Below are 12,333 nucleotides of genomic sequence, written 5' to 3'. Positions count from 1 at the left end.
GCCCTGGCTGTCCTGGAACTCACTCTGTAGACCAGGCTGGCCTCAAACTCAGAGATCTGCCTGCTTCTCTGCCTCCCAAGTGCTGGTGTTAAAAGTGTGTGCTACCACTGTCTAGCTTTTAATTCTTTTTGAAGTAGAATGCCACATAGTCCAGGCTGGCCTTGGAATGTGCTGAAGAGAACTTTGAACTCCTGATCCTATCTCCATCTTCCAAGAACTGAGATTGTAGACATAAACCACCATTCCTGGCCCCTTACTTTTCCCAGGCAGATTCTTGTATAGAATGACCAGTTAGCCAAGCATGGGGATACACACCATTAACCCCAGCAAAGCTGGCAGGTGGATCTCTGAGTTTGAGGTTAGTCTATGGAGCAGTTCCACAGCAACCAGGACTACATAGTGAGACCCACCTTAGAAGAAGGAGGAGAAGAAGAAGACCAGATAAGGGCTAGAGATGTAGCTCAGTGGTAGAGCGATTGCCTGTCATATGTGAGGCTGTGGGTTCCATCCCCAGCCCTTGAAAAGAGAGAGAGATGGGGGGGTAGCATCTTATGGATTCATTGTATATTGTTTAGTTGTTTTTGCTTTTCAGAGGGACCATAGCCATCTCTGTCGCTATTTCTGTAGGCCAACCCCCAGCTTTGCCCACTGGACCTCAGGGAGGCTGGTACGGTCATGTGGTAGACAGAGTCTAAGCCTAAATTCAACACAGAATGTGTCTGATAGGGTGATGGACCCACCTTGTGTTTTCCCAGTTCCTGGCTGTAGGGTTGAAAGTCACATATCCAGAAACTGGTAGAGCTCCAGGTTGGCACACTGACCCAAGGAACCAGGGCTACCGTGGTAGCAAAAGCCTATTCCTTAGAATGCTCCATGTTTCCCTGCCGAGTAACTCCAAAGCAGTTCTCTATCCTCCAGGGGGAATTGTGGAGATCAGCGCCGCCATCCACAGCTTGGAAGGAGCGGGGTATCTGTCCTACCCCATCTCGTTGACTGTATGGTACATGCAAAGGCAGGTGGACCCTGGAAAATGGTTGTGGGTTATTGTACCTCTAACCAAGTGATGGCTGAACTGCAGTTGCTGCCCCAAGTGAAGTGTCTTTATAATCAGCCCAGCTGTCTGGCCCACACAAGTACCCGGCAGATACCTCCTCAGCCACACTGATTTTTATTTTATTATTTTATTTTTTTTTTCGAGACAGGGTTTCTCTGTATAGCCCTGGCTGTCCTGGAGCTCACTCTGTAGACCAGACTGGCTTCAAACTCAGAAATCCGCCTGCCTCTGCCTCCCAAATGCTGGGATTAAAGGTGTGCACCACCGCCACCTGGCACCCACCTGGAGCCCAGTGCACACCCTCAGAGCCTTGCCTCGGGGCAGCATCAATGTTTCCACTCTCTGCCCTGAGACAGCTCCATAAAACTTGAACCCCAGGATCCTTAAAGCCCTGTGCTCACTGCTGCTTGGATGGCGATACGCCGACGGTGTCCAAGGAGCCCAACATGGTTCATTAGTGGGATTAGCAGTAGTCCTTGCTGATGTCAGCCAAAACCAGTCTGGAGATAAAAATAACCACTTAATTCACTAAAATCACAGGAGCTATATAGTGTGTGTGTGTGTGTGTGTGTGTGTGTGTACTGGGGTTGAACCTAAAAGTATCATGCGTGCACTGAGCCATAGCCCCAGCTCTTAAACTCTTGATCCTCCTCCCTCAGTCTTCCAAGTGCTGAGATTGCTGGGCATGTACAATTAGGCCTACCTTGTGGTTATTCGAACAGAAGGAATTATGTGCATGTGTATATACATTTGTGTTGTGTATGCAAGGCTCGTGTGGAGGCCAGCAGTCGGTATCTGGGATTTTCTACTAACTCCCTCCATACTTTTTACTGTATGTGTATGAATATATACATTTTTATATATGCATCACACATATATGCTTGGTGCCCAGAGATGCCAGAAGAGGGCTTCGGATGCCCTGGAACTGGGATTACAGACAGTTGTGAGCTATCATGTGGGTGCTGGGAATGGAACTGGAGTCATCTTAACCAATGAGCCATCTCTCTAACCCTCTATCTTATTTTGAGACTCTTCACTGAACTTGCCAGCTAGACTGGCTGGCCAGTGAGCTCCAGGAATTCACCTGTGTGTTCCCCCTCCCGCAAGTTACTGAGGTTACAGGTGGCACACCTCTCCATGCCCAGCTTTTATGTGGGTGCTGGGCTTACACTTTACCCACTGAGCCATCTCCCCAGCTCCAGAAAGAACTGCCAACTAGCCAGTCACAGGAGGGCAACTGAAATCCCAGCACTCATGTGGCTAAGGCAAGAGGATTACAAATTTAAGCCTACCTAGACAACGTTGTGAGACTCTGTCCCAGAATAAAAAGGAAAGGGGGGAGGACAGCAACATGGCTCAGTGAGGAAGAGCCCTTGTTCCCAAACCTGATGGTCTGAGCTTAATCTCTGGAACCCACATGGTAGAGAGAGAGAGAGAGAGAGAGAGAGAGAGAGAGAGAGAGAGAGAGAGAGAGATGACTCCTGCAGATTGTCCTCTGCTCACACGAGCACCATGGCCTGTACACACACGTGCGCACACACACACAGAGTAAAGAAGTCTGGGGATGTAGCTCAGTGGTAGGTACGAGCACACGGCCAAGGCTCCTGCTTGAAGACCGAGGGATTCAAAAGCAGCAGCTCATCCCAACTGCCACCATTTGCTCGGTGCTGTTGACATTTGGCAGGTGTTTGGGATTTCATGGCAATTTTCACCACATTAGATAGTGTGACTTCACACACCTGTCTACCACAGGGCCTGTCCAGCTTTGCATTTGTAGGGAGGCTGCTCAGTCCCCTGATCCCAACAGTCCAGCAGTTGGTGGAATGCTGGTGTCCTGTGAGACGCTGTCTGGGGCTGTAGTAAGTGCCGTGACACATGTGGAGGCAAACCCACGCTCTCTGTGGCTTGTCCTTTGAGACACCCCTCCTGGTTCCTAGAAGGCCCCACAGGACACCCAACATCTGATCGTCTGTGTGTCTAGACTTGTGGGTCATTTCTGCCTCAGTCAGATCCTCACCCTGTCATCGACTTGCCAAGCGAGAGAGTAAAAGACCTCCAAGCCAGGAGTGGGACACTTCCCGGTAAAGAACCACACAGGAGATATTTTTGGCACTCAGCCTTTCTGTCATACGGACATGCAGTCAGACGATATGTAAATGAGGAGCCGTGTTCCAGCTTTGCAAAGGCACCTGAGCTAGGCCTGGCTGCAGGGCCACTCTTGCCCACCCTTCCTCTCTGGTGCTGTGCTGAAGGTGGCCACACCTCCAGTTCTGACAGCAAAGGGGAAAGCTAGAGCTATTTATCAGAGATGCAGAGATGTTGCAACTTGGCTCCCTTGAGGCTGGCACTGGGCGAAGCCAGCCCTGCAGTTGTTGCTAGGTCAGAGCAAAGGAGAATCTGGAGGGAGGCATGGGCAGTGGTTCTTGGCCTGTGCGTTGCTACCCTTTTGGGAGTTGAACGACTTTCACAGGGGTTGCCCAAGAGCATTGGGAAACTATGACATTTACATTACGATTCATTAAAGTGGCAAAATTACAGGAGCAGCAAATTGATTTTATGGTTGAGGGTTACCACAACATGGGGAACTGTATTAAAGGGTCGCAGCATTAAGAAGGTTGAGAACCAGCCGGGCGTGGTGACGCCTTTAATCCCAGCACTTGGGAGGCAGAGGTAGGTGGATTTCTGAGTTCGAGGCCAGCCTGGTGTACAGAGTGAGTTCCAGAACAGCCAGGGCTACACAGAGAAACCCTGTCTCGAAAAACTAAAAAAAAAAAAAACCAAAAAACAAAAAACAAAAAAAAACAAAAAAGAAGGTTGAGAACCACTGCCCTAGAGCCCCCTAGGAGAGGAGCCTGGCAGAGCAAGCTTTCCCTCAGGCTACAGCCTTGAAGCCTTCCCTCTACCTCCCCCTACTGGTGGAGCCTGGTAGAGCATTTGGAAAAACTGGCTGGCTTCCCTCCCTGAAGTGTGGGTTTGGACATATTAGAGGGACAATCACAAGGGCTTCCTTTGGCTTTGGGACATTCAGGTGACCCTTCCTCCATTGTTTCTTTGGTTATTTTGTTATCAGTCAAAATAATAGGTTTTATTATAGTGTTTTCATACATAATTTACTTTTACTGATCCCCTTCTTACCTCTTCAATTTTCCTGTCCCACCCTTGCATCCTTTTACTTCCAATAGTTCTTTCTCCCCCTTCTGTTACCCTACCTCTCCCCATACCCCCTTTTAAATTCTTTCTATCTATTCTTACCTATTATTTATTTTAGTTTTTTTTTTCCTCCCAGAACTGGGGACTGAACGTGGGGCTTCATACAATCTTGCTAACCCCCCTTTTCTTTCCCACTATGAGCCCTTTTCTATACCCACACAATGGAATTTTATTCTACCATGAAGAAAACATTCACCACAGCACTCCTCAGGCCTCAGTATCTTACTGTTCACCCTGAGGCTTTGCCCTACCTGCTTGGCCAACTAAGGGGGCTCAGTAAATAGTTAAAGATCTATTGGATGGATGGAAGGATGGATGGATGGATGGATGGATGGATGAGCAGAATGAGCAAGTGATTGCAGTGTGGTGTTAGAAAGTGAGATGGGAGTGTGGGGGATGCAGGGGGAGGAAGGTGGGACAAGACCTCATGGGAGATGTTTGAGGTAGGGTCTTAGGGGAGCAGACAGATATGCTCAGGGCTTTATAAAGCCAGCTGAGAATGTTGGTCAGTAGTTAAAGGATGAATGTTATTGCGTCATTTAAGCGGGGGGGGGGTTATGTGATTGTAGCTTGGGGTCCCTCAGAAGTGAATGGCATCCGAGGCAGAGGGCAATGATGTCATTCCTGAAGTGTTTAGGGGCACAGTCAGGAAGGCCGAGTGTGGATACAGCCGGGGTGAGGAAGACGGATGAGTGGGGACTGACCTCCAGGCTTCTCTCAGGGAAGGATGAGACAGACAGGACTCAGAGCTCTGCTGGGGCACAAGAAGATGCTGCAGTCGCTGCAGCTTCCCCAGAACTGGAGAGATGGCTTGGCTGTTCCTGCCAAGGACCAGAGTTCTGTTCCCAGCACCCACACGGTGACTCACAACCATCTGTAGCTCAAGTTCCAGGGAATCCAACGCTCTAATCTGATCTCTGTGGTGCACATACATACACGCAGGCAGGCGAAATGCTCACACATATAAAATAAAGTCAGTCTGTACTCCCTGCAAACACAGAGGAGTCAGGCCCGGGACTGACTTCAGATGCACCCCAACTTTGAATGGTGGGAACAGCAGACAAGAAAACCCACATCGAGGGCAAGTAGTTCCAGATCCCAGAATCAGCAATGTCGAAGTGTCCCTCCTCTCCACGTAAAGTGGTGGGTATGGAGGTCCCTCTGCATAGAGCAAGGATCTGGGGATCAGACACACTGCTCTGAGGAACCCCTAGAATGGTGGCCATGTGGGTCAGTGTCATGCATGTGGAAGTGTTTAAACTTAGTGGGATTTCAGTGTGGTACAGGGGAAGAAGACAACTTGGAGGCCCAGGAGACAACGGTGATGTTCCAGGCCCCAGCCGAGGATGATGGGACGTGAGATACAGCGGCCCCTGCCCTGATCTGGCCTCTCTGCAGTTGTCACAGACAGATGACACAGCAGCCAGACCAGCCTTTCAAAGTCTGTAGTTTGGTAATGGAGACACAGAAGTGAACAGACATTTTATAGTTTGAGCTAAGTGTTGAGGTCGAGGGATGTCTGTTCTATCCAAGGGGCTTTAGATGAATGGCTGGGATCACCCCCAACCCTTCCCTTTTTTTTCCCCAAGACAGAATTTCTCTGTATAGCCCTGGCTGTCCTGGAACTCAGAAATCCTCCTGCCTCTGCCTCCTAAGTGCTGGGATTAAAGGAGTGCGCCACCACTGCCCTGCAAACCCTTCCCTTTTTAAAGACAGAGTTTCATTATGTTGCCTTGGTTAGCCTGGAACCAGATATGCAGACCAGGCTGGCCTCACACTCACAGAGATCTACCCTCCTCAGCCCCCTGAGTGTCTGGATCAAAGGTGTGTGCCACCATACCTAGTCCATTGCTGAACAGACCCATGGGAGAAAAGAGGGCCCTGGGGTGAGTGGGGGTGGGCTCTCTATAAGGTGCTCTAGGGGGGCCTGATTCCTTGACACTGACAGGTTAGCTGCCCCTGAGCCCTGTTTTTATTCTCCTTGAGCTTCAGTTTTGTTTTCAGCCTTTGGTGGTGAGGAGGAGCTGGGGAGGAACAAGTGCAGAGGTCCTGCAGTGGGAATTGAGAGCAAGAGGCAGGCTCTAGAGGTTGGAGTCAAATAGAGGCCCATGCATGTAGGCAAGCCAGTAAGACAGGAGGCTGGCTTTCTGAGGCCACTTGGTAATGTGGAATATAGTGATGTGGATAGTATATGTTTGTTTGCTTGTTTGTTTTTGTTTTTTCGAGACAGGGTTTCTCTGTATAGCCCTGGCTGTCCTGGAATTCACTCTGTAGACCAGGCTGGCCTTGAACTCAGAAATCCGCTTGCCTCTGCCTCCCAAGTGCTGGGAATAAAGGCATGCGCCACCACCGCCCAGCTAAATAAATCTTAAAAACAAACAGATGGGCGGTGGTGGCACACACCTTTAATCCCAGCACTTGGGAGGCAGAGGCAGGCCGATTTATGAGTTCAAGACCAGCCTGGTCTACAGAGTGAGTTCAAAAAAAAGATTTATTTAATGTATACGAGTATTTTGCCTGTGTGAAAATATGTGTACCACATGGGTGCCTGGTGTCTATAGAGGTCAGAAGAGGGCAATGACTCCCTGGAACCACAGAGACAGATGTTTATGAGATGCCATGTTAATGCTGGGAATCGGACCCTAGTCCTCTGGAAGAATAGCCAGTGCTCATAACCACTAGGCCATCTCTTCAGCCTCCCTTTGGCTTATGTTTGTGGAGTGGATGTAGACTTTGTGAGAGATGAGGGGGGAGGGTGACAATTTTGGAATTTTCATTTCCTTAAAAAAATACAGAAATATTATGGGAATACGTTTCCATTTTAGTCCCAGGTGTGAGATATGGCGCTGCTTCGGTCCAACAACGGTCCACAGCAGCTGAGTGTGATATGCCCTGTGCTCTAACAGGGGTGGGATTTTGCCAACTGCAGATAGTTTCTGTGATTGTGTGACATTTGGAATTCTGAGGACTTTTCAGAGGGTCTATAAATGCTAGGGCCCCGAGAGGCATGGTGGGTTGTTGGTTGTTGTTGGTCACAGTTTCTTAAGTAGTCATGCACAAAGAACAAACAATAAGAGAAATTAGATATCCTGACAGCAAAGATCATACTTGCCCCAAGGAACTCAATGCAGCTAACCAGCAGGAAATAGTCTAACGGTAATGTTGCCCCCTTTCCAAGTCCTAACCTTATTCAGGGATCTCTTTCCTCCCCTCTATCCTTTTTTCTCTGCTGTCTAGTGTTAGGGGATTAAAGGGGTGAAAGAAAAGGGGAGGAGAAGAGTGTGAGAGAGATGAGCCCACAAAGTACCCAAAGACATATAGGGGCTTGCTGAGGAGGCAAGTGTGGCTGTCAGGAAAAGCACTGGGTGTCACAGTGCTGGCTGAAGGTGATGGGGAAGAGTGGGCAGGCCTGGAAGGATTCCAGAGCGAGCGAGAAGCAGCAGGTATGGGGCCCAAGGCCTGGCTGTAAATAGGCTGCTGAGTCACCACAACTGCAGAGAGCAGAGGGGAGCCCTACAGGCTCTCAAGGAAGGAGGGGATCACAGAGCCTTCGGGCATGTCCCAAAGGCTGATGTTTCTATCTGTCTTCATAGGACCCTGATGACCAAGGAGGGACTATTGTTCACACACACACACACACACACACACACACACACACACACACACACGGTATTATACGGCCTCAAGCAGGGTTGTTCATGTGCCTGGGCTTTGGTTCACAATTCTGTAAAGGGGTTTTAGGCCATTGGGACACAGCCTCTGAGTGTGCCCTTCCCTACACTTCCATTTCATCCTCTAGACTTCCAGCCAGGGCTGAAGTATCAGGGGCTGGGGATAGAAATGGATGCCCAAACCCAAATTTAGGAAGAGAGCTCCTCCTGGAGGCCGAGGCCGAAAACACAAGAGGTAACAATAGCCGGGCAGCAGGGAGGATACAGCCCCTAGAATAGGCTAGGGACTGGGGGAGTCAGGGTTCAGAGCCCATGGTCCGACCTAGGCGCCAGGACTCTAGATGAGAAGGGTTGGCCCTAAACCCAAGAGTCTGGAATAGGCGACATGTAATCCAAAGTTCACAAAAGATGCCACAGGCCTAAAGGATAACCATAACAATAATAAAACAGCTCCACAGATGCAGAGGGAGCTCAGCCGGAAAGTGCTTTCCTGGCTAGCACAAGGCCTGCACTTAATCCCTGCCACCCACGTGGAAAAACTGCGTACGGTGGAACTCACTTGAGACCACAGCACCAGTTGGGCAGAGACAGGTAGATCCTTGGGTCTCACTGGTCAGCCAGCATAGTGTTAACTGATGAGTTCCAGGCCAGTGAGAGACCCTGTCTCAAATGAGACAGACAACATTTCTGTGGATGATACTCAAGATTGTTCTCTGATAAGCACACACTAACAAGATGGATTAATAGTTCTGGTGTGGTTAATCCCAGCATTGGGAGTGGGGAGAGGGAGAGACAGGCATTTCTGGGTGACTTTAAACCAAAGCCAGTCTGGTCTATGTATCAAGTTCCAGACTAGCCAGAGCTATACCGTGAGATCCCATTAAAAACAAAATGGGGAGGAAAAAAAAAAAAAACGGAAAAACGACCTGAAAACAAAAACAAAAAAACAGAAACAAATGAACCCAAGGTCAAGGAAGGAGCAAAGATCCCCAGTGAAATAGAGGGTGGGGGAGAGAGGAGGCAGATCTCTAAGACAACTTAGTCTTCAATGTCAGAGACCTGGTGACTAACCAGAGCCAAGAGACACAGTGTGGGTCTAACAAGGAATGCAGGATGAGTGAGGAATAGCCTAATATAGTTTCGGGGCCGGAGACAACTCAGCCCTGGGGCAGCACCAGAGGAGGAGGAGTGTGGCAGTGTACACAGGGATTCCTGGGGCCAACAGTAGGAATGCTAATCCTTTAAAAAAAAAAACTTGAAAAACAAAACAAAAAATAATAATTCATCTAACTTTATGTGCATTAGTGTTTTGGCTGCATGTATGTCTATATGACAGTGTTGGATCTTAGATTTATAGACAGTTGTGGGGCTGTTATGTGGGTGCTAGGAATTGAACCCCAGGTACCTCAGGAAGAGCAGCAGCCAGTGGGTGCTCTTAGCTGCTGAGCCATCTCTCCAGCCCCCTCACCCCTGTTTTTTAAACTGGTCACATTTACCACTAAGGTGTGAATTGGTGTGAGAACCACCACCACTAATGCAGGGGTGTGTGTATGCGCGCGTGTCCATCCAGGACTCTGCATTCCTTAACTCACCCTACCTTCTCTGTTTCTCAACTGTGAGACTGAGTGTCAGATACCACTTATTGAGCCCCCGAGAGATGTCACCGCATGTCCCTACTACATGTGTGTGTGGTCATATGAGCAGTGTGTGTGGCTGTGAGTCTCAGCACACTCATAGTGTTTGGCACCCATTGTGTTGTAGAAATGCCCAGACTGTGTGTCCAGTACTGCATTGCATGTCTGTGTATGAAACCCAGGCTGTTCCCTGTTCCCTGTTAGCTCAGCTCACAGCTGGCTAGTGTCCACAAAGTGAGATGTTCCTATAGGATCTCAGTTCATTCTGAAAGGGGTTCCTCACAGATCAGGACAACCCAGCCTACACCCTTCTCTCTGTCCCAACCTTCACCACTTTAGGCCTGGCCCCTGGCACCCATTCCCACTGAAAGCAAGCAGACTTCCCCAAGGTCATTCCTGCTAAACTGGTCCTCGTTAGACACTTGTCTAGGGCTCCCGTGTCTGCTGGACAAAAGACTCATGGTGACACCCCACTTCATGGTCCCCAACTGCTGCTCTTTCTCATCGGTGCCTCTCTCTGAGACTCAGCTTCCCTATTTATAAATGACTCCGAGAGCTTTGGGAGGTCTACAAGTTGATTGATAAGAAGTTCTGGGGGGGGGGGGCTCAGTTAGTAAAGTGCTTTCCGCACAAATGTGAGAGAGCCTGAGTTCGCCTGGCACACATATAAAGCTGAGCACAGCAGCAGTGCCAAGGAAGCAGAGACAGGAGCACTCCTAGCTCTCTCTCACCAGTCTGCCTTGCTGATCCAGTGAACTCCAGACTTAGCTAGAGACCCTGTCTCAAAAAGGAATGTGGAGAGCAGGTGAGGAAGGCTCCCAATCTGGACCTCTGGCCTTCACGTGTGCATAAAAGACATATCCCCCTCCACGCACATGCATGAACATATGTGCGCACACACCGAAAACAAACAAAACAAACACGTCTATCCATTCTGGTAAGCAATTAATAAATGCCACCTAGTCCCAAAGTCCCAGAGCAAGCCAGTGTCTGGGCGCCTGGGTACCAGTGTCCTGCTTCCTCACACGACACAAGTATTCAGGGCAGACAACAGCAGATACGGGGCTTTAAAAGCAAGGCTGTCAGCTAGCTTTTGGGAGGTGAAGGGAGGGGGAAGAGAAGGAGTTCAGTGCTAGCCTTGGCTGTGTAATTAGTTCAGAACTAGCCTGAGCAACCTAAGATTCTCTCTCGAGATTAAACAAACAAACAAACAACAACAACAAAACAAAACAGGGTTGCTCTGATAGACTTGACCATAGCACGGTTAGGAGCCACACAGGAGCAAAGCTGCGTCCAGTCTCGGCTCTAACTCTCTCGGTGGAGCCTGCAGGTGTCTCTAACTGCCCACCTCTGTCTCGTGCCCCCTCCCTCCGCCCCACCTGCTTCCCCTCCAGCAGAAGGCAGACCTGGCTGTGGCAGCCTTCACCATCACCGCCGAGAGGGAGAAGGTCATCGACTTCTCCAAGCCCTTCATGACCCTGGGGATCAGCATCCTCTACAGGGTGCACATGGTACGTTCCCCTGGGAGTAGGGAGTGGCTGTGACCTAGCATAGGGGGAAGGTGGGACTAGGGATGGGCTAAAGCAGACCTGCGGGTGGATCAGCTGCTATGGCTTCTGAATTCCTGGAGGATGCAGGGGCTGAGCACACAGCTTGGGGCAGGGGTAGCTGCTCTCACTTGTCCTTTGCCCCCTAGGGCCGCAAGCCTGGCTACTTCTCCTTCCTGGACCCCTTCTCCCCTGCCGTGTGGCTCTTCATGCTTCTTGCCTACCTAGCTGTCAGCTGTGTCTTGTTCCTGGCTGCCAGGTGAGTGGACTGGTGGTGAGTGGGGTGGGGAGAGACAGGAGCCCAGCCTATAAGCCTCCTGCCCACAAGCCTCCTGCCCCTTCCCTCTTCTGTTGGCTGAACACTGTGGAGCCACAGGCGCCCTATACCTGCCCTGTCTCCATTTCTCAGTCTTCCCCTCTGGGGGATATGACCTGGGCCTCTCTCCTTCCTCTCTCTTCTTCTGCCCTCTTACCTCCACTGCACTATCTATTTCTGTGGTGTGTCAGCATCTCTGTTCCCTGCACCCCCACCCCCTTCCTCTTCTGCATGCGTCCATCACCCTTTGCCCCGCCCCTTTCCTTCTCACCACAGTAGCTTTACTACCTCTTGCACCCCCTACTTTTCCTCATCCACCCACTCATCTCTCCACAGGCTGAGCCCTTATGAGTGGTACAACCCACACCCGTGTCTCCGGGCGCGTCCCCATATCCTGGAGAACCAGTACACGCTGGGTAACAGCCTCTGGTTCCCTGTGGGTGGCTTCATGCAGCAGGGCTCGGAGATCATGCCCCGGGCGCTGTCCACACGCTGTGTCAGCGGAGTCTGGTGAGCCTTTTTTATCTACACTGGGAGGCCTTCCATTCTGGGGATAAGGGCTACTCTGCTCTCCCCAGCATCTTTCTGTTTCCGCTATGGCTCTGCAGTGAAGAGCTGAACCTCAATGAAGCGGCCCATTGACTCTATGGCCTTGGCTAGGGGTGTCCTCTCTCCTTACCTCAGTCTCCCTCACCTGAAATAAGACAGAAAGGCCCATGTCACATTTAAAAGCACAGCATTTGAAAACAGCATCTGGGGCAGGAGATCAGACTGAGCTTTAATATCAAGTTTAAGGCCACACTGGGCTACTAATAAGACAGTGTCCATGCCGTGTGTGGTGGCGCACACCTTTAATCCCAGCACTTGGGAGGCAGAGGCAGGCGGATTTCTGAGTTCGAGG

At 50.2% G+C, this 12,333-nt stretch overlaps 1 protein-coding gene across 3 annotated transcripts in view; it reads left to right on the top strand.

The window, feature by feature from the left end:
* Grik5 (glutamate ionotropic receptor kainate type subunit 5) overlaps window positions 1-12,333 on the top strand; it is a 65,144-nt gene that overhangs the window by 39,378 nt on the left and 13,433 nt on the right. For 2 of the 3 annotated variants that reach the window (XM_031385712.1, XM_031385714.1), the window contains 3 exons: window positions 10,964-11,080; window positions 11,266-11,375; window positions 11,769-11,942. In XM_031385712.1, coding sequence (XP_031241572.1) covers window positions 10,964-11,080; window positions 11,266-11,375; window positions 11,769-11,942 — 401 coding nt within the window. The remainder of the gene's footprint in view (window positions 1-10,963; window positions 11,081-11,265; window positions 11,376-11,768; window positions 11,943-12,333) is intronic. The other variant, XM_031385713.1, reaches the window with a different exon arrangement.

The sequence above is a fragment of the Mastomys coucha genome, unplaced genomic scaffold (assembly GCF_008632895.1).
Source record: "Mastomys coucha isolate ucsf_1 unplaced genomic scaffold, UCSF_Mcou_1 pScaffold21, whole genome shotgun sequence".
NCBI classification, from domain to species: Eukaryota; Metazoa; Chordata; class Mammalia; order Rodentia; family Muridae; genus Mastomys; species Mastomys coucha.
The sequence above is the reverse complement of the archived record's forward strand: the minus strand, read 5'-3'. Positions and strand labels throughout refer to the sequence as shown.